The following is a 26,931-nucleotide window of genomic DNA, read 5'->3' on the forward strand; positions in this document are numbered from 1 at the left end:
TTCTGTATTCAAATTAACAGTTGAATAGGGCTGTCTGTCACTGAAAAAAAAATGCTAAATTTAACATGAACTTATGAATAGGGGCCGTTCACATATCGCGTCTAAAAACACGTGGAAGGCGCGGCCGCACCGTTTCTCCTTCTTTCCAAAGCGCTTGCGCTCCCGTGGCGTCGGTCGTTGCTATGCAACCATGAACTGAGCTCTCCAAGAGGATCAGGATGTTTCTGCAAAGGATAAATGATTTCTAGCCCTTGCATTAGTTTTACTACGAGATATATTGATGGAGATAAGATATAAAAACCACCATGTACAGCTATGATCAGCTGTTTGGCTGAGCTTTTGATGTTTTGTTACGGAAAGGCCATAGCTGATCGGTTGATTCTTGTCACACGACCTGCAGTGCGCTTGCGGCATTCTGAAAAGTTGAGAATTGCATGCGTGTCGCAACCGCGTTGATCCCATTATGAGCGCGCCTGCCGCCCGGCTACATTTGAAAAAAATAACTGACTCGCACGCGGAAAAGACGCAATATGTGAACGGACCCACAGAACTTCTTAAAGCAAAGCATCGCAAGCCTCTTTTGCTTTTCTGTGAGCACAGCTGTTGCTGTGCACTGCGGTGAAAGAAAACCACGACTTTTCTCACGCGACCATGCAAGAGTCTGACATGAGAAACGTTTAAACCTGCTTGCAAGATTCAATGTGTGCCCGAAACACTTACTGAACTAGAGAGCTGATTGAGACACACCATTTATATGCGGTGAGAACCGGCTTCTCTCACTGCCACCTTGCAGAGTAGGTCACGTCGGCAGCTCAACCAATAAGATTAAACTGCCGTCATATCGTAAAAGTATCGCCATCACTCTACGATGCATATCGTAACATGTTTGCATCGCGAAATATCGTACTACGATAAATCGTTACACCCCTAACTGTTAAATATAATCTGTAGCAAATGAATATCCATCTTCAACTGTACATTATAATGCAGTTATGCCTAAGTTTACTTTTAGCATTTAAAACAATAAGTAGCCTATAGCATTTTAATATCGGCCATTTATTAGTTATCGCATAAATTAAAACAATTATGGGCTTATTGTATTAGTCAGAATTGTATTAGCCAGAGGGGCATCCCTGGTAAAATAAATAAATAAATACATAAATAAATATGGAAATTATTTGGTTTAATAAATTTTGTTTTGTTTCAATTAATTTAATCTTAATTAAACAAAATTAAACCAAATATTAATGTTTAATTTAATACGACAACCCTAAAACGATATTAAAAACTATATTTACGAAATGTGTTTTTTTTCCTTTATATATATATATATATATATATATTTCAATACATCCCTGTAATGTTGATGCAACTGAATATAAAAGCTGCATTGTGTGCCTCGTATTTTGTCTTCATTTCTTCATGCAATTTAAGCGTCTCTGAGCGAGTCCTGGTTACACATACAGGAGCATTGGTGTAGGTGCTTGTTAATGGTTTATGAAGCATCTGTTCCTGTGCGGGAAAGATTTTAGAGAGAGCTGATAATGTCCTCCAGGGACAGCACTTATACCCTTCAACTGCCTCTGCCTCTGTCAATAAGAGCTTTAGAGAACGGTTTCGTTTCCGCTGAGTAAGAGGGTGAAAGAAAGAGAGAGACAAAGTATGAGTGAGATAAGAGAGTGAGAGAGAAAGAGTGGGGGCTGGTAGGTATGTAACCTCTCTCTACTGAGCAAAAAACTGAAGCCTCATCACTTCCACTCAGAAATTCAGCTGATGCTGCAGAGGCTCTTAGCCTGGGTCATGCTAATGTGAAAACAATCAGACGGCTCTTCCAAAACAGCTCAGTGTGAGACGGCCCTACACTTAGTGTAAGTAATTTTCACAATCACTACATGTTTGCCTTCAAGCCTGAGACATCAACAAGAGGCTGACAGGAGTGGTCAGTCTGACGCCTGAGCTCTTTACTCCAGTCAACCAGTAAACACTTCAAACCGACTGAGGGCGTCAAACACTCCCACGCTGTTTACTAGCACTAACAGTGGCCATTCCTTCAGCACTGTGTTTCATAGAGGACAGTTGCATGAAGAACCCTGTAATTTAACTCCAACGAGATTTACAGTGTGCATTTTTTGGTCCTCATTTAAGACCGATATGGAGCAGTAAATCAGGGTGTTCCTCAGAGGGGGCCTTTCCAATTAGTTCAGTCCAGAGACAGGGATGTAAATCTTACCCCCTTCACTCCCTTCAGATCTCCTTTGAGCAGAGAGTCCAGGGTGAAGATGACATTGTGGCTGAGACTCTGGAGCTGAGGAGAAGAGTCAGAGGAGAATCAGAACCAGTATCATACAGCTTATGATCAGAGAACACACTACATGTACATGAATGGTAATAATCAAAATATCAGCTTTAAAGGACTGTTACTTATTAGATTAAACATGCTTTTTATTTGTGTGTTGGTTAGTTTTAAATCATCTAAATAATCAAAATAAACAACTCTCTGGTCCTCTTCGCTCAAAAATGACAAAAAATTTACATTTTGAAATTTTACATTTTTTTGCTTCGCCTGAATAGGATGACACTTGGTGACTTTTGTGGCATTAGCTATGTGAACACAAAAAAATCATGGACGTGATTCAGTTATGTTAAAGGGTCGGGGGAAAAAAGGCAAAAGCCCAAAAGTCACACTTAGCTCCTTCGAGGTCAAAAATGACCGACATAGGAAATGAATGGAAAATACGAAAAAATATGAAAACTCAGAGAATCTTTTGGTGGTACAAACTACAATTCAGCCACTGAGCATAAAAAAAGTGCACAGCAATGAATGGGTGACAGTCACACTCTAAAATGTCGATAGTGCAAAATAGAAACATCCACCACCCTCCCCCAGCACAGATATACAGACATTTTTGCAAATGTGTGAAATAAAATCAATAATTCAGCCACAAAAACAAACAAACTGCAAGGAAGATGTTACACAAAAGCAGACACACCCACACACACACACACACACATACACAAAACACTATTATATACACAAATGAACTGGTGTGGCTGTAACAATATGGTACAATTGAGCCAAGACTCAAATAAAAGGGTTGAAATTAGATCAGACCCAGATTTATAAAGCTGTGATAAAACATACCTGATCATTTTGTTAAATTTTTACTGAATTTTGATGTTGTGTGTAACAAAATGTCCACCTCTGTGTTCAGGTTTGACAGTAGTAAAATCAATGCAAAAACTGACACTTCAAATCAACATTTCAAATAAAAAAATCTAAACTTTGAAAAAAAGTAGTCTTTGAGAATGTCTAAGTATAAATCCAAATCCACAACTCAATAAAATATGTCTAAAAACCACAGCAGAATTTATAAGCCACTTTATATAGAACTATATAGGAATCTTGTGGTTACACCATGGCATTACAAAAGTTTTTCTTTTTTTCCTCCCACCAGATGGCACTAATCTACCTTCAAAAAATTGGATTTTAAATGCCTTGTTTCTATTTTAACATGGAATACTGCTTTAACTAAAAAATAATTGAAAAATATATGTTTTATTTTCAATAGCGAAAAATAGCTAATAAAAATTATAAACATTGCATAGTATCATAAAATACCCTCAAAATTTTAAATAACAATCAAAAAATATTATTAAACAAAAATATATTACATTGCTTTTCCTGAGAAAAAAAGTTACAATTCAAGGCTTCGGTCACTTTTGATCGAGAAGAAGCCAAGTGTGACCCCTAAACGAAGAGGACCAGAGGGTTAAAATGCTCTTTATAGTCCAATTCTTCTCATCTCATCTTCATTATAAGGTGTCCGTGTTAAAGTGTAATTATACATTTACGTAATGCATAATAATAATAAACTACATGTACTTACTATAGGGTTAGAGTTAGGATTAGGGTTTATGTAATTATGTAAATATGAAATTATGCATAATTTATCATTATTTCTACAGTAATGTGTAATTAAAAAATAAAATATAAAGTACATGTACAAGCACAAATACATAATACAGTATACTATGCCTCACCAGGTTCTTGAGGAGAGCGGCCAGCTCCTTGATAAGGCCAGAGAACTTGATGAAGGCTGTTCCCAGATCAGAGTTATCTCGGCTGATGAAGTTGCTGCCAAACTTGTCTAGTGCCTGCCCATAATTCTCTTCATTCTGCACATGCTCTGTAGAGAAGAAAAGACCATGCATATTATGAAAGAATTAGAATATACTTTATTTAAATGTGAAGTGTGTAATTTCTGCGCTACTTTCATCACCAAGGGAATTGCAAAAATAATGACTTCAATACTGTTTTGAAACACGTTCCTGAACACTCTTCTCAAGGCAGACAATTTTTGCTTAATAAACCTATGACTGAATACTTGTCTGTATATTTAGCTGAAATAGGAGAAAGCATTTTGAGTCCACAAAAAATAACACCTTTCAACTTCAAGAATTTATAACCCTTCCTATTAATAAACATAAAAACCATACAACTAATAAAAAATGACCCTAGAGGATGGAGTCATGCCATATAACACAAAAAAGACATTTTAAATAGCATACCATGTGGAGGAAGAAAACAATTTCTCAATTCTCTGCACATCTGTCAACTAGGACAGCTTCCTATTTGAATCCCAGCCCACGTAATGTCTAATAAACCAATAATAGCCCTTCCAATACACATATGTGCTAAAGCTGCACCTCACTGGGCACACACAGAGAGTGTGGTCAAGGTCATCAGCGCCCGCAGGAAAAAATGCAGGTTCCCATTCACAATTTGTCCATAAAAAAAAGACACAACACAACAGTCTCTTGCGTAATAAGAAACATGAAGAGAATTCTAATATGACCAGCTTCAGTGCTGTACAAGTGTAGGGTCTGCATACTAATCGTTACTTTGAAAACAGACTCATTAGGACACATTATGGACACCACCAGCATCTGGGATTGATCCATCATCATCCCATAGCTCCACACTGGGACCCCAGCCCATGGTATAGTGACTTTATTAGGTCATTTGTCTTGTTGAGTGGAGCTAAGAGATCTGGTACCCTGAAATAGTGGACTGTCACCTTCTCTAAATGGCCAGCTGGGAAGGTTTACTGCAGCTGTTATGGACTCAACAATCTGAGGGAATCAGTATTGTGCAAACAATCCATGAACCAAAAAAAAAGAAAAAAAGATGAGCTCATTTCTAACTGTTTATGTCTGATGCTGTTTATGAGCATATGAATCTCTCCCAAATACATATACTTCCACTCAAAAGATTGGACAAACATCTTTTATATTACTATTTCCCACATTTTAAAACAATAGTGAAGTAATCAAAACCATGGAATAACAAAAAAGTGTTATTGTGAAACAATTTTTTTTTTTTCCTTTTCTAAAGAGGTTTTATACTCTGATCTGTGAAACACTTTGCGACTGTAAGCTGAATTTTATGTATATTAGGAGCTATATAAATAAAAGTATTATTATTAGTAGTAGTATTTTGCTTTGAAATGTGCGTTCCGTGTCGGAATGTCTGTTTTTGTTTTGGTCTGTGTGATTTCTGCCCACTGCCGATTTACCCAATATTATTTCAACACCCCAGGTTGCCAGTTGGCGGAAAACACAGCATATTGCAGCCATGGAAGCCAGCAAACAAACAGAGATCGCAGATTCTACCTGACCTAAAAAGCTGTGGCATCCCTCTAAAAATCTCTCTGAACGGGAGCATATTAAAATGCGGATAAATCAACTCATCAACTTACGGCGTTCAAGTCCCCTCGCCATCCATAGACAATTTGGCTCGCTCCTGTTGCGTGTACTCAATCTGGCAACCCGCGTGAGTTTAGAGTCTGAAGAGGAGGGGGAACAACTCTCTCCAATATTTTGAATTTGTACTGCAGTTCCCATTTCAACCACTAGCTGTCAATATTACATACTGCACCTTTAAAAGACGACCAGCACATGGAGTCCCAGTCATATTATGATATTAAAAAAATGTAAGATCATGATAACTAAACTCAGTCAACTGTGTCATACTTTTAGGGTAAACACAAAAAGATAGCCCACTGATGTCAGCAGAAAAGATAAGCAGATCTTCCCATGTCACATATGGATTAAAAGGTTGCAGACAGATCTAAACAAGACTGTAAGCAAAGTGACAAGAGCTGACCTTTGCAATTCAACAGAGAACAAAAGCCCCATGCCAAGTGTCAAGAGCTCAGGTATTAATCATCTGGAGCTGATTAGAGTGCTTACTATACAGTCACATCTGATTAAACAGGATCGAGACACTGAGACCACCTGCAACACACACAGCTGAAAGTAGATAACACAGCAGGAGCCGGTTTACATCCTCTGCCTGCTGCCCACAGTAAGAGACACTCTACACTTCAGGAAGACATAATCACCCAGCAGAGTGATGTGCAACATGAGTGGCTGCTTTCAGCTGGAGCTGGTGTGACTTCATTCACAAACTAAAAAAGTGACATTTCTGCTGCCATTTACTGAATCATGATGGAGATGTCTCTGTATTGCTGAGGAGACGTAGAGGACGAGCGCTCTCTGAAGAGTACTGAGGTCAGAGAGAGGTCAGCAAATCAATCTGATCAAGCACTGCAGCTCACAAGAGGAAGTCTTACATACTGTATCACATCACTTATTGCAAAATTCACTCATATAAGGTGTTTAAACACAGATGGACTCTGCCCTATTAGCTTAGCTCCTCTCCTGAGTGAGCTGTACACAGTCCGCCATTTTTATCTCCTCGCCAGAGCATTTAACAGCAGCATTCAGTAAGAAATATATTCTTATTAAAGCTACTAAAGTTATTCAGTCAAGAGCATTGAGTGATTTTTTATTTTGTTGTTTGGTTCATATTAACAGCATACAGCTGTATATTATTTCACTTTAATACACAGATCTAATATACACATGTGATTTCTTTCCCTGCTGTTTATGTTCACAGATATAACCAAATGTGTTTGTGAACTTTATTAGGGCCCTATAATTTCCGCGATCACGGAATCGCGGACGGAATCGCAGAATCCAGTCATAAAAACGGAATTTACTATATAACGCGGAATGTCACGGAATTTGTCAAATTTTTGATGAATGAATTAAAAGCAGGTCAGTACACGTAAATTAAATCGCGATATAGACTAGTGACTTAATATTAAACTGCAAAAAGACTATTTAAACATGAACCCTGTGCCTCTGAAATGAATGATGCGGAAGCGCAGTTTCATTTACCTCACACCGCCTGAAGCACGTGCGATGCACGTGCGACACTCACAGTGTTTTCGTCCTCTGTCGCCTCACTATATGAACGCACGAATTCATCTCCAGAGCTGCTCTGAAAGTCACTTCATCAGCATTTAACCGCTTCATTTGAGAAAACTACCGTCATAAACACAGAGAAACTCAAAGCTCTAGGCAAACCGCTAAAATAAAAGTTCGATTTAACTCGACAGAAACATATTACCGTTGTACAGTAGAATTTAGATCAATTAATTTAATAATAAATTATTAAAATATATTTTAAACAATAATCTCAGTGTTTCTTCCATGTTTTAATTTTAACAGTAAAGCTCTGTTGTGCAGGACATTGTTTGACAAAAAAGTTTAATTTCATGATTAAAATATAAATTAAATGGTATGCGTTCATTTGATTGCCAGAAAAATTTAAATACACAACAGAACTTCTGAAGAAAAAAAAAATCATAAAAATATATTTTTTAATTAATTAATATTGTTGTTTTTAAGAATTCAATTAATTAGACATGCTTTTTGATTATTAAAATTTAATTTAACCATTAAAATGGAGTCAAAAAATAAATAAAACAGAAAAAAACGGAATCCAGAAAAATTAAAACGGAATTTGGGAAAAAATAAAACGGATTTTATAGGGCCCTAGTTTATGAGTTTTTGACAAAAAAAAAATAAAAAAAAAAATAAATAAGTGAAATTAGTTTAATACACAGAAGACGCCGTCTGACAGGCAGCTTTCTGTGCGTGTGCTTCGGATATGTGTGCTCAGAAAACCATATATCAGAAACGTAGACTGTTATGGCTTTAAAACGCATTCAAATATTTTGAGCTGAAACTTCAGACACATTCCGGGGACACCTGAGACTTATCTTGAAAAAAGGGGCATAATATGTCCCCTTTAAATGGCCACATGTAGTCACAGCCATGTCCTATTATCGATCGATATATAGATCGATAGATAGGTACGTAATGTATATAAATAAAATATACAAATAAAATTGGTAATAATAATAATAGCCACGTTTCCACCGCAGGAACTTTCCCCAGAAACTAGGGACTTTGGGGTGGTACTCTGTGTGTTTCGACCACAGGAACTAGGGTCTAAATGAAGTTTCGGGTAAAAATTTCCCCCTCAGAAAGTCCCTGCTCATGAGGTAGTACTTTTTCAAAGTTCAGGAACTTTCAGGGCTGGGACTTGGGTGCTGAACATGCTGATTGGTAGAGTTCACGCAGCATTTTGATTGGTTGACTCCACGCAGCATTTCATTTCAACCACCAAAAGTGAAGTTGCGGTGCGTGCAGTAAGAGTTGTTTGCTATTCGAATCAACAATGGATTTTAAAAATATGACCGATGGACCGGGTTCCTGGGACAAATTGTTCTGGGTAATTTCGGTGGAAAAGGGCTATTCATCATCTTCATTTCTGGAATTTCTTATTCATTTCTAATTATCTGAACTGGAAACCCTGTATAATTAGGCTGGTTTGAATCCAATCAAATGCATTTTGTAATATACATTCATGTGTAAAAAGTTTGACCGAAAAAACTCATAGCAGGTTGATGATCAAAAAGCACAAGATATGATAACCGACAAAGACATCCATCATGATGCCTGTAGCTGTATAATCTTTTATCATCTTTTATAGTCTTTTTCTGCTTTTATCATCTATTCGAACACTGTGACCCATCTCTAGGTCGTACCGCAGCAAAAGAGTGGATGTCTGTCCTGTTTTAGAGCCCTAAATTTGCTAACACTGACACAACGTTCAGTTCTCAATCTCCAGCCCTGGTCCCAACCTTGAGCATGCCTATGTCTTTGTCTATTTCATGTGCACAAGAGAGGCCTGAGTGTAAACATTAGGCATTATGAGGCCCCAATCAAACAGCCACTGATATTTGGCATCTGGACTGTGAGCTTGGCCTATAGGAGAGGTATGACTCATGACAGCTCCGTGTCAGACACTTAAAAGCTGATAAAGGGACTGCATGAGACTCATGAGATATTAGTTACATGCTCTGGAGGATTTCCTGACCTTTCATGCTGATTCACCCTAGAGGGCAAGTAAGCATTTGATTTTGCCTAGACAGAATGGGGAAGAGACGTTAGGAAGGAGCCTGCAAAAACTAAGCACTATGGCAATTCCCGTTTCCATGGTAACAGCGATTTCTCACATCAGGATTGTGGGTTAGAGTAGTACTTCACCAGGAATGTGCCTATTAAACCAGTTTTTTTCAATTCTAAAATGGAATTTTTTTTTTTTTACTGCCACACATTATATCAAAAACGTAGGTGATATTTTAATTGAAGACCCTCAGCTGGGTCAAAACTCACCTTGACCCGAGTTGTAGATTGCTTTGACAGATTTCTTGACCTTTTGTAAAGCTGTTCGGTCCTGGTCCAAAGCCTGGAGAGGCAGAGATAAAGAGAAGAGAGTGATTATAAAACACTGCTAAAAAATGTCTGTGATTCATTTATGATTCATGATCTTAGAATTCCAAAGGAATCACATCACTGACCACACCCCTCCAAGGGGCATAACCAAACAATGGGAATCCCATAATCTCAGTGTAACCATGACAGCACAGGAGCTGCAAAGACTTGGAGGCATTTCCAATCCTCAAATGGGCCAACAAGTGTGGAAAATGTCAGAGATGTAAGGCTAACAGAAACAGCCTATATGCTTGTGAACATATTTAAACATTAAAATTATATTGATTAAAAGCAATTAAACTAAATAAATAAACAATCAACATTAGACAAAATCTCCTCAGACAAGACAGCATGGGGTGGCTAAATAAACGGTTAATGGGTACACAACTTAACATACCACGGCGGACCCTTGACATGCAGTTTCCTAGCAACCGCAGCGCAGGACGGGGAGAACCCCTCGACCGCACTTCATTGTCATCTTGTGGATATTTTTTCAAAAATCAAAACCGCTGTGAAACTGAGAGCGTAGAACAGGACATGCCCCTGAGGGTCTCCGCTCCTGGAAATCTCTTAAAATATTTTGATGCATGACAGTAAACAACAGGGTGTCAACGAATCCTGTTTCCTTCAAGCAGCCCACTGACCTGATTTGTTTCTGTTTTTAGAAGATAGAAACTAAATCTGAACTACTGGGAAACATGGATTTCCTGCATGTGAACTCTTTGCTTTACTCTTTTAGACACTTTGAACTCGTGTCCTGGCTGATGCCCTCCTCCCTCCCTGATTCTATCAGACGTGTCTCTCTGGATGAAGAGGAAATTATGCAAGTGAATGGAATACAGGCAGGCTGACTCAAGAGCAATTAACTTGTTATCATGGGAAAAAGCAAATATATTTTACTAACTGAATTTGTTAGTCATGAAAAGCGGATTCAGTGCATTCATTGGACATGAGCAACAGGCTTTGCCATTCATAATGCTGTGTTTCAGCTGGTAACTAACAGATGTGTGTCCTCCTAACAGCCACAGCTAGTAACACAAATGCACCCCTCCCAAACACACACACATCCAAATGTACCCAAAAATAATCTGTGGTGTCTTTAAAGAAGCCTTTCAATGGTGATTAATGAGAAAGACAGAGCTTAAGGCCACAATTTCAAAGCAAATCCTTCAACATTCATGACAGCTCTCTGAAAATAAAATGTTTTTTCAAAGGCTAGGTGGATATTGATGCATACTGTCACATTAACATAGTACCAAATTAATGTACTTACATTCTTCATTATGAATTGTGAAGTTATTAAAATAATCATTAATTATGAGATTTTATACATAATCATTTACACAGTTACCGTCATAACTTGTTTTCATGACAAATTTATTTAAAATTATATGAAATAATTAAGACATTACTAACAGGTAAAGTAAATATAATGAATGTATAACTTAATATAGTGCATACATTTAGTGAAATGCTCCCCTCTAGAGTTCATTTCTCTAGTGAACTAACATGCTGTGGGCACTAAATGACTTGCCTGAGGTAAATGAAATGCTACGTGAGATATTATTCTCAAGCTGTCTTTCTGTGGTTGAAACACCAGTTGAGAGATTACAGGCATATCTATCGTCTGTTCTTCTTCTTCTGCGATCCTGTTGTGGCGGCTAGCAATTAGCGTTTCATTACCGAGAGCGCCCCCTTCTGGATTGGATTGTGGATCGCCTGTGACTGACTGTATTCGTCTTCTGACTGTATGCACCGAACCGTGGCGTCAGTACCTTACTGTTTGGGACCAATACATGTACTGTTACACTCCTAATACACACTATTCAGCAAGGACACACTAATTTTGAAGGTTAGTTTTTATTCACTGAATGTTTAATACATTGTAATACTTGAGCTTTGGTGTACATTAATAATATTTGTTTTGCCTTATTTTTATCAAATAATAATTAGCAGACCATAGCAGACCCTATGTTGAAGACCCATCATTTCTCTTGTCTGCTCTACCATTGTATAATATATATATGATATAATATTAGCTAAATTAAATCAGATGCAAATCTTTCCATTTTAAATATGAAAAAGGGACACAAAATGGGAATTGGCAGGGAAACCTAATCCAGTCCAGACTGATGTCCTGCTATATGTTTAGAGTTGAGTTGTGTTTCTATAAACCACTCATTTTGTTCATGTACCTCCTCCTACAGTGAACACAAGGCATGCTGAGGCAGAGAAATAATGAGCATTTGGACAGCTGCGGCACACTCATCAAGAACCTGTGGTGATTAAAGTAGTAGTTCTGTGCTGCTCATGTGATAAATGATTTCCCTCTGTGGCCATTCTCTCATTTTCTTGCAGCTATGTTTGGACATTGGTACACCAAAATTGGACTGCCCACTGCGGTCCAGGGAGAGACAGACTCGTCAGGTCGAGACTCTTCAGAGCTTTTTTATCCCTGGTCATTTCTCTTCTTATTTCATTGTTATGAGCTACAACATCCTGTAGCTAAATACTAGGGGTGTGACGAGACCAGTATCTCACGAGACGAGACGAGACTCGAGATTGAGTTCACGAGACGAGACAAGATGGCGAAATACATGACTAGAAAAAATATTCTGCAGGTGTATTTGAAATGTTTTAACTAATCATTTTGTAATGAATGTCATTTCAGTTCTACTTTCTGAGACTGAATTATCATATGCAGTAAAAGACAACAATACTCAAGCACTGTAAAAGGTTTTGCCACAAACTCAACTGACTGGCTTCTCTTCAGATCTTACTGTACATGAATTATGAACTTCTACAACTTTTGACCTCCTAACTGAACTCCTCTCCACAAACTGATCACAGAAATAAAAACAGTATAAATAAAAATGGTAACACTTTACAATAAGGTCTCATTTATTAACATTAATGTATTAACCAACATCAACTAACAACGAGCAATATATTTGCTACAGTATTTATTAATCTTTGTTTGTTAGTTGATAAAAATAGTCATTCATTGTTAGTTCATGATAGTTCACAGTGCATTAACTAATGTTAACAAATGAAACCTTATTGTTTGTACTAGTAAATAATAAGAAGAGAAAACTGTTATTCATTTTTATGGTAACACTTTACAATAAGTGCAACCATAATCGCACTCTCTCAATATTCAAAGATCAAATAAGACCAATTTTTTCTTTGATACAGAGCTAAGAGATGGTGACAACTACACTGCCCAGCCTAAAATAGCTTTCATATTGAGAGATATTTGCATTCATCAGGGAGCCGCTTTCAAAATGCGGGTATTGAAATCGCGTTTGAATGCGCGCGCGCGTTTACTTTCACTTTCAACGGTCGCGCGTACTCTGTAAATATGGAGCGGCGGCGACCGTTATCCAACTGAATTAAATGTTTTTTTTATTTAAATACAAAGCAAAACAACAGTGGAGGCATAATGTAAACGTAGCGGTGGCATATTCTTTCCTAATCATCCTAACACTCTGTCATGGCAACATCACGAGACTACTTTTCACCTCGACGAGAAATCTCGTCACAGTTTAGTCTCGCGAGATCTCGTGCCACGAGATCTCGTCACACCCCTACTAAATACCATGATTTAAAGGAACAATTCTAATGGCAAGTGTAACTTTCTAATGGATAACAAGTGTTTACAAAATTGTTTGTAAAAGCGGACAGAATTTTTTAATAATGAATTTTTTAAATAATTAATAATCATTTTTAATAATGCACTTATGATGGAAGTTCAGCAGGCACATCACAACATAAATGAAACAAAAGGACATGTTTTGAAAGACGTCTCTTATGCTCACCACAGCTGCATTTATTTGATCAAAAATACATTAATATTATGAAATATTATTTCAATTTTAAATACCTGTTTTTATTTTAATATATTTTAAAATTAAACTTATTTCTGAGATGGCAGAGCTGAATTTTCAGCATCATTACTCCAGTCTTCAGTGTCACATGATCCTTCAGAAATCATTCTAATATGCTGATTTGGTGCTGAAGAAACATTTTTTATTATTAGCAATGTTGAAAGCAGTTATATTTGTGGAAACACTGATACAGTTTTCTTCAGCATTATTGGTGAATAGAAAAAAACAGCATTTCAATAGAACAGAATTTATTTGAAATATAAATCTTTTTAACATGATAAATGTCTTTCCTGTCATTTTTTATCAATTTAATGCATCTTTGCTGCAAAAATAATTTCTTTAAAATAATTATACTGACCCCAAACTTTTGAACAGTACTGTGTGTATATATAATAATAATAATAGCTATATAAATAATGTATAAAAAATTCTCTCCAGCTAATTCAGTTACCCTGTAAGCGTGAAGTATCAGTCTTCTGATGCATGACCAAGAGGGTAATATCATTACACAAACTAATTACAACAATCTAACCATATCCTCAAATGGTCTTGTAGGCTATTAGGCATGACCAAAGTGAACAGAATAGTGAATTGAGCACTTCAGAGAAGATAAAGCTCAGCAGGTGACATCTCCATCATGATCTGGATAATCTCTCAACCTTATGAGTTTGAAATAACATTTAACTGCTTATACATTTGACATTATCCTTAAAATAATCATTTACAAGAACAGCCTGATATAGCCTAACTTCTAATTACATTGTAAAGAAAAGAGTGGGAAAGATATTCTTAAAACATTCAGCTTCTGTGTTCCATTGAGGAAAGAGAGTCACACAGAATGACATGACATGGTATATATAACTTGCGGGCATCAGGGAGATGTTATCAATATGCAAAAAGGTGTCTTGCATATTGATATGGTGTCTGAAGGTGAGTAAGGGTGTGTTCACACTTGCAGTTCAGTTCTCTTGGTTCTTTTAGTCTGGACCAAAAAAGAAAATTATACATTTAATCCTGGTTCACTTAGCATTAACACTGTCATTTTTCAGATCGAACCTATAGATACAAACAAGAAAACCTGCTTCTATGCTTATATTTTTTGTGACAGAGCTTACCGAACAACCAAAACAATGCTGTGCGCTGTGCTAAACGCAGTCATACGTGCATACATACAATGCCTATAAAAAGTCATCATACCCTATGAAACTCTTTACCTCTAGTCACATTACACCCTGGAAAATAAAATTAATTAAGTTTAACTTTTTTGAGCTGTTCAGAGCATCATCAAGAAGTCGAAAGCGTATGGCACCACCAACACATTGTCTAGATCAGGCTGTCCGTCCAAACTGGATGACTGAGCCAGGAGGACATTGATCAGAGAAGCTACCAAGAGGCCAAAGGCACCTTTGAAGGACTTTCAAGGCTTTATGGCTGGGACTGATGCATGTGTGCATGTGACAACTACCTCACAAGCTTTACACAAAGCTGGCCTGTATGGCAGAGTGTTTGGCGAAGAGCAAACACAGCACACCACCCAAAATACACCATACAGAAGATCTGATGTTTGATGTTTGAGGAAAACCTGTGTCAATCTGCTAAACAGCTGAAGATGGGCAGGTCATTCACCTTCCAACACGACAATAGGTGCGTTTACATGGAGCATTGTAATTGGTTTAAAAGTCCAATCCGAATGAAAATGCTCCATATAAACACCCTCAATCGGAATAAAAATGCCCAAACTGCATGAAATTGTAATCCGTTTGAGAGGAGTGGGATAAACCTTTCTATAAACCGAACAAAATAAAAATTCTGCCACGTAAACGTGTTAAACCGATTACTTTGCGTCTTCGTCATCACGTCAAGAGGCCAGGGGTCGTCAGAATGCACAATGGCGGTGACATATTAAACTCGAGTAAAACTGAAACAACACATTTATTAAATACACTGAAGGAACTCATTGTATGATTACTACGGACCTTCATCCACACGCTTCTGCTTTTCTTCGGAGGGAGGGGTAGTATTGAGATGCTCCTTAGAGATGCACAGCCACCAAACAGGTTGGTCCTGCGCCCGTCTTTTCCTCATACCTTCCAGCAGTATGCTACAAACTCCATGTTGACAGGAATAAAAGGCGTCAAACAGGACATAAGCTAATGTGCGCAAAGTCATTCTGATTGAAAGCGCAGGCACATGTAAACACAGTATCGGATTAGATAACGTCTCATGTAAACAGTCCACCGAATCTTTCAATCGGAATGACAAAAAAGTGTACATGTAAACGTGGCTGGAAGATGAATGTCCTTGAGCGGCCAATTCAGAGCCCTGACTTAAATCCGATAGAAAATCTATGAATGGACTTCAAGAGAGCAGTCCACTGCCGCTCACCATGGAATTTGACTGAACTTGTGCAATTCTGCAAGGAAGAATGGGCAAATATTCCCCAATCTAGGTGTGCAAAGCTAGTACAGACGTATCCAAAAAGATTAATGGCTGCAATTAAACCCAAAGGTGGCTCTACAAAGTATTAAATCAGGGGACTGATGACTTTTCCAACCCTGTCATTCTAGTTTTTCAGGGTTTTTTAAAATTAATTTTCAAAATGGTTGCCTTTTTATTTTATTTTTTGTAAATAAAGCTGGAAAATGGGGGGGGTTGTTTTTTTTGTTTTTTTTTTATTTCAGGCAGATTTTCTAGGCACTGTACATATGATGGTATTTTTACCAGCTGAGAACTTGTGAAAAGCTTATAAAAATGTGTAAACGAGTCAAAGCGGTGCCAGGAATTCCTCCGTTGCACACAAAGAAAGATCTGCTGCAAGGAGACAGACAAGGAGACAAGTTTCCTACGCCTGTTACAAACTGTAATGGGCAATGTGTGATGAGAAAAAACAGGTATTGCTTGAGCATTCTGTCCTTTTTAGGGCACTAAAATTCATTTGGAAGCGGTTGTTTGGTGCGAATAAGGGTTCGGATGGATGCGTTCACACTTATTCAAATGAACCGCACTCAGAGCAGAGTCACACCAGAGTTCGTTATAACTGAACCAAACATGCCAAGTGTGAACGCACTCTAAATTGTAACAAATACTATTTTGCGTGAACTATTTCCTATATGGTCAGCTACGTTTTTCAGACCACCATCTGGATCCTGAAGAGAGACCAAAAATGAAATGAAACTGCACTACAGTTATTAAACAGATGGAGAAAGTTAAGTGTCCTATTGAGAACAAATGTAACATTACACTCATTGGCACCATAACAATATGACACTCTCAATCAAGGGCTACTTTGTCCTTCCATGACTAAGCATTTGCCTCCTTATGACTGGACAGACTGCAGTAACACATGCTAATACTCGTCTACAGTACTTACAACAAACCTTGACCCTCTGTTCACCCACTCAACCGATGGGCATCACTGAGCTCTTGGCTCTCTTCCTGGAGTGCTCAGTAATCCCAGCCTAAATTGAAAGCACCTTTCTTGACAATATCTCAAAACCGGTCAAATAATGTTTTTCACTGGGGCAAAAAATGAGCAAACAATAAACAACAAAAAATGACCCAACCTAGCACAGAATCCATCTGGACAAATCTCAAAGCTGTAGGTCCCTCAGAAACAAGATACTGGTGGAAAAACAGAGCTATAATACACTTTTACTGCTGCTCAAAGCAACCACAATCCATTAGATTCACACTAAGAACAACCAGATCGATATAGGACTTTATCAAGACAGCCAATCGAGAAGACCAACATAGGCCTGCCAAGCAAGAAAAGACTCTATCTGTGAACTGCCTAAAAGGTCTTTTACTTCAAAACTTTTCCAAGTCTTGAACATACTGCCATGTGCACATTTAGGTCAGGAGAGACCTGCACCAGCTATCAGCCACAAGAAACATGAACTCCTTAAGGAATTACTCCTCTCTGCCAAGCCAAAGCCAGCAGACTTGACTAAGGCTGTGGAGAGGCTGGAGTGCACAGCACAAGGGAAACAGCTCAGGCCAAAGTTTCATGGGGTTTATGAGTCAGAACTGCAGGCCAAGGGTGATCCAACTTTATTCTGTCTGTTTTTATTACAATAACTGTGGAAGAAAAAGATACAAATGACTGAGAGAAACGCAATGGAAACATTACATGAAGTCAACACCCCGATTGTTGAGCCACTGAACACCCACAGGCCTGGCAAGCACCACTCCAGAGCTGAGCTGGCACTGATTGAATCTGTGGCTCTAGATATGAGAAGAACAGGTCATTGTGTAAATTATGGTGTGTTTGGTTCGTATCCATGGCAACAGGCCCTCCGATACTCACGCAGAATGCTAGGTATGCCTTTGGTTCTGAGGATTCCATGTTATGTCCAAGTCTGATTAATAAAACACACACACAGAGCCAGGTGGAAACTCTTGTTGGATGCTAAAAGAAACACTGGGTTCAATGCTCTTAAAAAAATGCAGTCAGAAAATAATGAATCGGACTGATTTAGTATTGCATGACATATTTGTTATTAGCACATATTACAGATTTTCAAATTAAGTATCGCTCAATACTAGACATGTATTGGTTGATATATTTTTACATTTAAATTAAAGGTGCCATCGTTCAAGGCATTACACAAGGGCAGGCAGTATTAACGTCTGGATGTGCACAGCTGAATCATCAGACTAGGTAAGCAAGCAAGGACAACAGCGAAAAATGGCAGATGGAGCAATAATAACTGACATGATCCATGATATCATGATATTTTTAGTGATATTTATAAATTGTCTTTCTAAATGTTTCGTTAGCATGTACTGTTAAATGTGGTTAAAGTTACCATCGTTTATTACTGTATTCACAGAGACAAGAGAGCCGTCGCTATTGTCATTTTTAAACACTTGCAGTCTGTATAATGCATAAACACAACTTCATTCTTTATAAATCTCTCCAACAGTGTAGCATTAGCCGTTAGCCACAGAGCATATAGTCTTAAACTCATTAAGAATCAAATGCAAACATCCAAATAAATACTATACTCACAGGAATCGATGTATGCATGATGAACACTTTGTAAAGATCCATTTTGAGGGTTATATTAGCTGTGTGAACTTTGTGTTTGCTGTTTAAGGCAGTTGAGAGCTCACGGGGGCGGGGAAGCAGGAGATTTAAAGGGGCCGCACGCTTAATCTGTGCATATGTAATAATGGCTCAAAATAGGCAGTTAAAAAAATTAATTAAAAAAAAATCTATGGGGTATTTTGAGCTGAAACTTCACAGACACGTTCAGGGGACACCTTAGACTTATATTACATCTTTTGAAAAGGGGTTCTAGGCCACCTTTAATTGAGTGTTAGATGAGGTAAAGATAAAATTAATATTAAAAAAGCACTACATTTTTCTTACTACACTACAATTGTCTTATTCACAAATTAATCTTGATTGTTGTGATGCATAAATTCCCTAGCAGTGTTTAAAGCAATTAATTTTAGATTTTAGTATTTTAGTTTTAATTTATTTAGATAAAGCAGTATATAACTTTAATATCAGAAATTTTTCAGTTATCAGCTTACTAGTACTGGCAAGAATTTTTATATCAGTGCATGGCAGAGTAGTACATTAACATGAGCTCATCAATACCAAGAAAGTTATCATTCATGTATTAACATTGAGAATGTTTTGGGCAAAATTAATTCTGGACAAATAAATTATTGAAAATAAATGCACACAGTTGTTATTTTTGCTTTTTAATTTTAGCAATTCAATGGTTTGCCAATAAATATTTGTTTACCACATGATGAAAAATGAAAAATAAATCTTCAGCCAATTTTTGCATACAACATTCATACACTACAGTTCAAAAGTTGAAGGTCAGTATAACTTTTTTTAATGTTTCTGGAAGTCTCTTATGCTGCATTCACATGGGGTGTCTGTGTCAATGCTTGACGGAGGGTGTCATAGTACAAAAGCCAATCACATTACTTTCCGGTGTTGTATGAACGCAATTGGCTAGCGTCTGTGATCAGACTGGCTGACGCCTGCATTGGTGCTCGAAAAGTTGAGAAATCACGTCACATGATCCTTCAGAAATCTTTCTAATATGTTGATTTGGTGCTCAAGAAACATTTACTATTATCATCAATATTGAAAACAGTTGTGCAGCTTAATATTTTTGTGGAAACATTTTTTTCAAGGTTGTTAGACTAGTAGAAAGCTCAAAAGAACATTCATTTCAAATATAATTTTTCTATAACAATGTAAACAGTCTTTAATGTCATATTTGATCTATTTAATGCATTCCTTCCTGAATAAAAACATGAATTGGCCCCAATATTTTGAATGGTAGTGCATCTTTAATGATTGGACTTAATGAATGACTTTTCAGAAATGCCGGGATTACTTTTTCCTGTCATCCACTTGGTTGGCCCTCATCCGGTCAACAGCAAACTGTTATCTTTAGGTCAGTGTGGAGAGAACATGTAATCAAAATACGCCTCTGCTTGAAGAGCCAACAACTATGTGCAATCTTTTCCATAAAGCTAGAATTCCAGACTGAAAACTGGATTAACCAAAGAATGCATTTGTGTTGTTCATCTATAAGGTCAAATGAAGAAGACAAAAGTGAATAAATCAATCAAGGTCTTACTCCACAAATACCTAAACTCAAAACTAAAATGGTCTTCTACTAATGCTGTTCCTAAAAATATATTTTTAGCATTAGCAGTGCTAGCAGGGTGGCCTTTGTTGACAGAGGGGCTGGTCAGCCCTGAAGGCCGGTGAAGAAGACAATTTGTCCATGCCTGAGAGTGCGTCTGGTGACCTCAACGCAAGGACACGAGACACGGCACACTGGCTCTCCCTCAGCTGCTGCATGAGCTTGTATAACCATCCAGCTGAGCTCGGCCTGGTCAATTCTCAAATGACAGACACACAGCACAATCACACAGCAACAGAGCCAGAGCCAGCAGCAGCAGCAGCACTATTATTCTGCTGACTAACACTAAGCAGCCACTGTTCAGTAATCACAGACTGCTACAGAGAGCGCTACTTCTGACTGATAATGACATAATCACCAGTCAACTGCTCATGCCTAAGATGATCGAGCAAAGCTGTGTTTTGCAAGCTGCAGCAACGCTAAAGGCCCATTCACACCAAGGATGAGAACTAAAAAGTAACTATAACTTTAAAGTTAAAATAATTGTTCTAATTCTATGAGAATAGGAAAGTCCACAACACAACGATAACCCTCATGTCGTCCCAAACCTGCAAGGCCTTCGTTCTGACGTAAACACGGGAGCCTGCACTGCGTTCACTATGTCAACTGCGTATGACAACAGTTCAAATGGTTGAATAAAGTCCGTATTTTTGTTTTGTTTTTGCGCACACACGCATTCCCGTTACTTCATAACATTAAGGTTGAACCACTAGTCACATGGACTATTTTAACAATGTCTTTAATACATTTCTGCAATGTGCAATGATGTTGCTGCCAATGTATGTTTAAAAAAATCTGATTTAATCAAAAATATCTTAATTTGTGTTCCGAAGATGAACGAAGGTCTTAGAGGTTTGAGACGACATGAGGGTGAGTACTTAAGGACTGAAATTTCATTTTTGGGTGAACTAACCTTTTAAAGTGCAGATAACATAACTGCAGCATACGTTCAAAATAATCAGAATGTTATCTAGCGTTAGTGTGGTTGTTAATAAAGTTATCATTATAGTTATCGTTCTTGATGTGAACGGGCTTTAAAGGGTTAGTTCACCCAAAAATGAAAATTATGTAATTTATTACTCACCCTCATGTTGTTCTAGCCTGGATGCCAGCCGAACTTAGCCCCGCCCACAACATTTTGAATGCTGCATCCGCCATTTTGTCCGACAAAGCAGTCAGGAGTTAGAAGATTAACCTCGGTGGAGTTAAACTTGAAACACTGTGCATATTGATGTCTTTCCGCGTTTGAAACAACATTCATTCTCATGTTCATTCATGTTTATTTGATGTTATAAATGGACTACAGGGAGTGCAGAATTATTAGGCAAGTTGATTTTCTGATCATATTTTTTTCCCAAGCACATTTTACCAATTCCAATCCACATCAATCTTAATAACTACTATTAATATTGTTTTTAATCATTTATAAGTGATATATAATTGTTCATGAAGGCTGGAAATGAAAAATGCCTTATATTCAGGTGTGCAGAATTATTAGGCAAGTTTTCTTTTACAGGCAAAATGAGCCAAAAAAGAGATTTAACTCAGACTGAAAAGTCAAAAATTATTAAATACTCATGAGAAGGACGCAATACTAATGCAATACTAGAAATTGCAAAGTTAAAGCATGACCAAGGGACAGCAAAATGCTCATTGGGTCAGCGGGGTCAGACAAAAACAGGTGGACAAGAAAAGACACGTTAACTGCAAAATAATTAAGAATTATGTGTGAAACCATCAGGAACCCTTTAGTCTCCAGCGCCACCATTTTCCAGAACTGCAACCTACCTGGAGTCTCCAGAAGTGCAAGGTGTTAGGATCTCAGAGACTTAGGTTAGCTAAAGAATCCTAAAAAATGACCCGCACTTGATAAGAATCACAAGCTGAAGTGTTATAAAATACATGAAGACTGGGTTTTTATAGGCCTTATAAACAGACAGCTTGAGAGTGACTCCTGAAGGACCAGCACCACATCCTCTTGTACCACTGTTTGAAGAATTTATCTTCCAGAATCTGGCAGTAAGTTTTGGAAGATCATTTTTAGTCCATCTCTGCAAGACAGACATTTCAGGATAAGAGATGGACTAAAAGTAAACTCCCACACCTTACTGCCAGATTCTGGATAAATTCTTCAAACAGTGGTACAAGAGGATGTGGTGCTGGTCCTTCAGGAGTCACTCTCAATCTGTCTGTCTATAAGCCCTATTAAAACCCAGTCTTCATGTATTTTATAACACTTCAGCTTGTGATTCTTATCAAGTGCAGGTCATTTTTTAGGATTCTTTAGCTAACCTAAGTCTCTGAGATCCTAACACCTTGCACTTCTGGAGACTCCAGGTAGGTTGCAGCTCTGGAAAATGGTGGCGCTGGAGACTAAAGGGTTCCTGATGGTTTCACACTTAATTCTTCACCTTAATTCTTAATTATTTTGCAGTTAACATGTGTCTTTTCTTTTCCACCTGTTGTTATCTGACCCCGCTGACCCAATGAGCATTTTGCTGTCCCTTGGTCATGCTTTAACTTTGCAATTTCTAGTATTGCATTAGTATTGCGTCCTTCTCATGAGTATTTAATAATTTTTGACTTTTCAGTCTGAGTTAAATCTCTTTTTTGGCTCATTTTGCCTGTAAAAGAAAACTTGCCTAATAATTCTGCACACCTGAATATAAGGCATTTTTCATTTCCAGCCTTCATGAACAATTATATATCACTTATAAATGATTAAAAACAATATTAATAGTAGTTATTAAGATTGATGTGGATTGGAATTGGTAAAATGTGCTTGGGAAAAAAATATGATCAGAAAATCAACTTGCCTAATAATTCTGCACTCCCTGTAGTAGGAAGAGATGATCAGTTAACGAGCCTCTTGAGCTGAGGCGCTACAGCAATCTGTCACGATCATGGTCACAACACATTAAAGAGCCACAAAACGGTTTTTATTGTTTGAATTTTTTTAATAACTACACAGTTTGAAAGCTGGGACTTTGTTTAATATCATAAGTAACCTGCTCTGTCTCGTCTGTCGACGTGTTGTCAGTTTCCTCTTTGCTCCGCAATGTATTTTCCACTCTGTGTGGCGTGACAGCGCCACGGCTTGTCGGACAAAGCAACAGTAACTAAGGGGGGGCGAGTCTTTGCGAAAGGTCAATTAGTTTACAACAATGATGGCTGTTGAAGAACTGAGATGTGTAGATTCCGCCATCACGTCCGTAATAGATGATATCGACAGCGCATTAATTTTAAAAGAGGAACAGAGGACCGCGATCAAGGCATTTGTCGATGGGAAAGATGTCTTTGCCATCCTTCCTACGGGATTCGGCAAAAGTTTGATTTATCAGCTGGCCCCGATGGTCGCTAAGAAGAGTTCTGTTGACAACTATGCGTCGCTCAACATACGTCACTTACTCTGTAGCTCTGATTGGTTGTAGGTCTATCCAACTGAGGTCTTTCCTGGATCGGTTGAAATACGCCCCCATAATCAAAGCCCAATGGAGCAGTATCAGACTCATATTCAAACTAGAATTGAGTATGACCACGTCAGGCTAATGTTGTTCCACACCTGTAAGACCTTTGTTCATCTTCGGAACACAAATTAAGATATTTTTGATAAAATCCGATGGCTCAGAAAGATATTGTAGAATAAAGTAGTTATTTTGTTATTTATGACGCACAAAAAGTATTCTCGTCGCTTTATAATATTAAAGTTGAATATGTTTTTAGTAGCTTTCTGGACGTTGAAAAAGGGAGTGTTATTGCTGGCGATGCAGGCCTCACTGAGCCATCGGATTTTATGAACATTTGTCTTAATTTGTGTTCCGAAGATAAACGAAGGTCTTACGGGTGTGGAACGACATGAGGTTGAGTAATTAATGACAGAATTTTCGTTTTTGGGTGAACTAACCCTTTAATGGTTGTTCCGAATGAAAGTAAGCAACTGAATTGACAGAATTGACCAATCAGAATCAAGTATTCCAGAGAGCCACATAATTTGATTTCCTTGATGTAACTAAACAAATTTGTCAATGCATTATAAAAAGGAAGCTATACTTTATCACTGCTCAAGTTTTTTTTTAATTGATTGTATGAGGTAATTATTATAATAATTCCCTTTAATGTCAAGGCTGAATTCTAATTAAATTACCATGAGGATAATTACATTTGTTTTGGAAAATTACTCAATTGAACTTCAATTTGCATAAAAGCATCAGCTAAATGAATAAATGTACATTAAAATAAGTAGATTTTAAAGCTCGATCTTCTCCTGCTAAATGAAAGCATAATGCTGTGAAAAATGGAAATTTGGTCAGCACTGAAACATCAAACCATACAATCCCATAGATCTCATGCACCAGGAATTTCAAGGCAACCAAATGTGGTGCAAATCCTCTGATTTCCCATCTGGCCACAAATCAATGGCTGCAGATCAAGTCTGCCATAAAATAGGTCACTAGAGCGTTTCATCGTTGTTCTCATGACTACTATAATGTAGGCACTATAACGCATGAATGAATACACAGAAAATAAATGTGTAAACTAAAAAAGATGCCAAACCTGCACATGCCACAAAAAAAGCTACATAGCTTTAAAATCAGAATCGCATTTGTATGGTGAACTGTTAGCATGTGGTCTTTTGTGTTGGCAAATATACTCATTGTTTCCAGAGCCATCAATAAAACGCAATGATACAAGATTTCTCAGTACTGTCGCAATCTCTGCTTGGAGTACACAAAAAAACTACACAAAATGGTACCCAGAATACCAAGAGATACCAAGAAAAATGCAAATAAATAAATAAAAAGTCCAGAATTATTCAAGAGAAAACTATTGTACTCAATAATACAGTGCTGTTGTGCCTGCTTGTTTTATTCGCTTCAAGCGAACAATGCAAACAATGCAGCATATTATGAGCAAATGCTAAGAAGGGTGGACATCTTTTATTCATATTTTTTTGATGCTAGAGACAGGGATGACTAAGCAGCGGGTGTATAGGAGCGTCATTGTTGTTAAGTAAAGGAGGTATTCCACTGACTCATTTAACCCACAGAGTCAGACTACTGAAGAGGAGTTTGACTTCTAAAAACATTCAACTGATCATTGTGTTCTCATCCTAAACACATTAGAGCATAAAATACCCAAGTTTCTGTCCTGTTTTGTCAATGGTTCCCTTTAATGCTTTAAGCTCCACCTCAGGCATAAAATGAGTGAATCCGCTCTATAGTTGGATGGGTTTTGCTGCAGTGCAGAATATAACTGCGTGTCTCTGTGCAAGGGATTTATTCTATGCCCATGTAAATGAAGCACTAACTGCAGTATCAGTCACTGGGGACTTCTCCCTTAAGCACTCAGGGACATTTTTACTGTTTTTTTTTTTTCAGCTGAGAGGATTATCAGTGCAGGCATTACTCCATGCAGGGCTAAAACAGAGAATCTCTTACGCCCTTCACTCGATTGTGCTGTATAAAATATGACAAGCAATAAACAAGGAGCAAGTTTCCATGTAAGCCCACAGACAACGCAGATCACTTACCATTACTATTTGGAATGGAAATTATGAACAGAAATTGAGTTAAAAAAAAATACTGCCTTTGAGTATGAATGTCGGCCGCTTGTTGATAAGCAGTCTATACTGTACATATACCTTCAAAACCTTGCCATCTGGTCCTCATGATGAGAATGTACGAGCACAGTGCCATGGAAACCATTATCAAGATGGAGAGGCCTTGTATGGAATGCAGGATTAGGGCAAAGGTGTTGTGGACAAAATGGAGTGAAGGACGGTGAAAATGTACAAGATTACACATTTAATGAGTGGAGATACAGTAGACGATGTACTGTATAGTCATAATATTGGTTGAAGGGTTGAGGTGTGTTATTTTATATACTAAGAACAAACTACTGTTTGAGCATTTCTGTAGCTAATGCCAAGGTCATGGTTTGATTCCCAGGGAATCCATGAACTGATAAAATGTATACCTTAAATGCAATACAAGTTGATTTGGGTAAAAGCATCTGCAAAAAATGAATAAATATAAATGGAAAAACTGGGGGATGGAGAAAAAAAACACAGAGCTGAAAAATTAGAAAAGACTAGAAATGTAAAAGAGGCAGCGACGTCGGCACATGCCAGCAGCCCAGTATGCAAGTGACAAGTGGTGAGAAGATAAAAGAATTTTTAAATAAAAATTTATATATTATTGTTAAAATTAATAAGCAAATCCCTACACTCAGGGTACTGCAGAGCACAGTTTATATGGACCACACGCCGCTGCTGCACACAATAGTATCCAGAAGGACTGACAAAGAACAGAAAAGGGGGATAATAACACTGTCATAGAATTATATAATATGTATTTGCTTTAAATAAAATACTGTTAAACGCATGCAACAAATAATAGAAAACTGACATATTTTAAAAGAATTTGTGTCTTCTCTGGTCCAGTCGGTATAAGCACATTTATCCAAAAATAGCCAGAGACTCAAAGCTACTAATGCCCGACCCGTGTTCGAGGCCTACGTCAACATTTTGGACCCAAACCTGCTCAGGTCGAACCTGAATTTAGTCAATCGAGTCTCCTATGCACTGTGAGTTGCTGCTCTAAATCAATCAAACTTATGAGGTTTCAGGACAGGTAGGAAGCTGCCTTAAAGAGATAGTTCACCCAAAA

At 37.7% G+C, this 26,931-nt stretch overlaps 1 protein-coding gene across 5 annotated transcripts in view; it reads right to left on the reverse strand.

Annotated features, from left to right (window-relative positions):
• asap1a (ArfGAP with SH3 domain, ankyrin repeat and PH domain 1a) overlaps positions 1-26,931 on the reverse strand; it is a 74,515-nt gene that overhangs the window by 35,337 nt on the left and 12,247 nt on the right. For all 5 annotated transcript variants that reach the window (XM_048162640.1, XM_048162641.1, XM_048162636.1 and 2 more), the window contains 3 exons: positions 9,595-9,667; positions 4,042-4,187; positions 2,231-2,305 (listed from right to left, as the gene is read on the reverse strand). In XM_048162640.1, coding sequence (XP_048018597.1) covers positions 2,231-2,305; positions 4,042-4,187; positions 9,595-9,667 — 294 coding nt within the window. The remainder of the gene's footprint in view (positions 1-2,230; positions 2,306-4,041; positions 4,188-9,594; positions 9,668-26,931) is intronic.

The sequence above is a fragment of the Megalobrama amblycephala genome, linkage group LG17 (genome assembly GCF_018812025.1).
Source record: "Megalobrama amblycephala isolate DHTTF-2021 linkage group LG17, ASM1881202v1, whole genome shotgun sequence".
NCBI lineage: Eukaryota > Metazoa > Chordata > Actinopteri > Cypriniformes > Xenocyprididae > Megalobrama > Megalobrama amblycephala.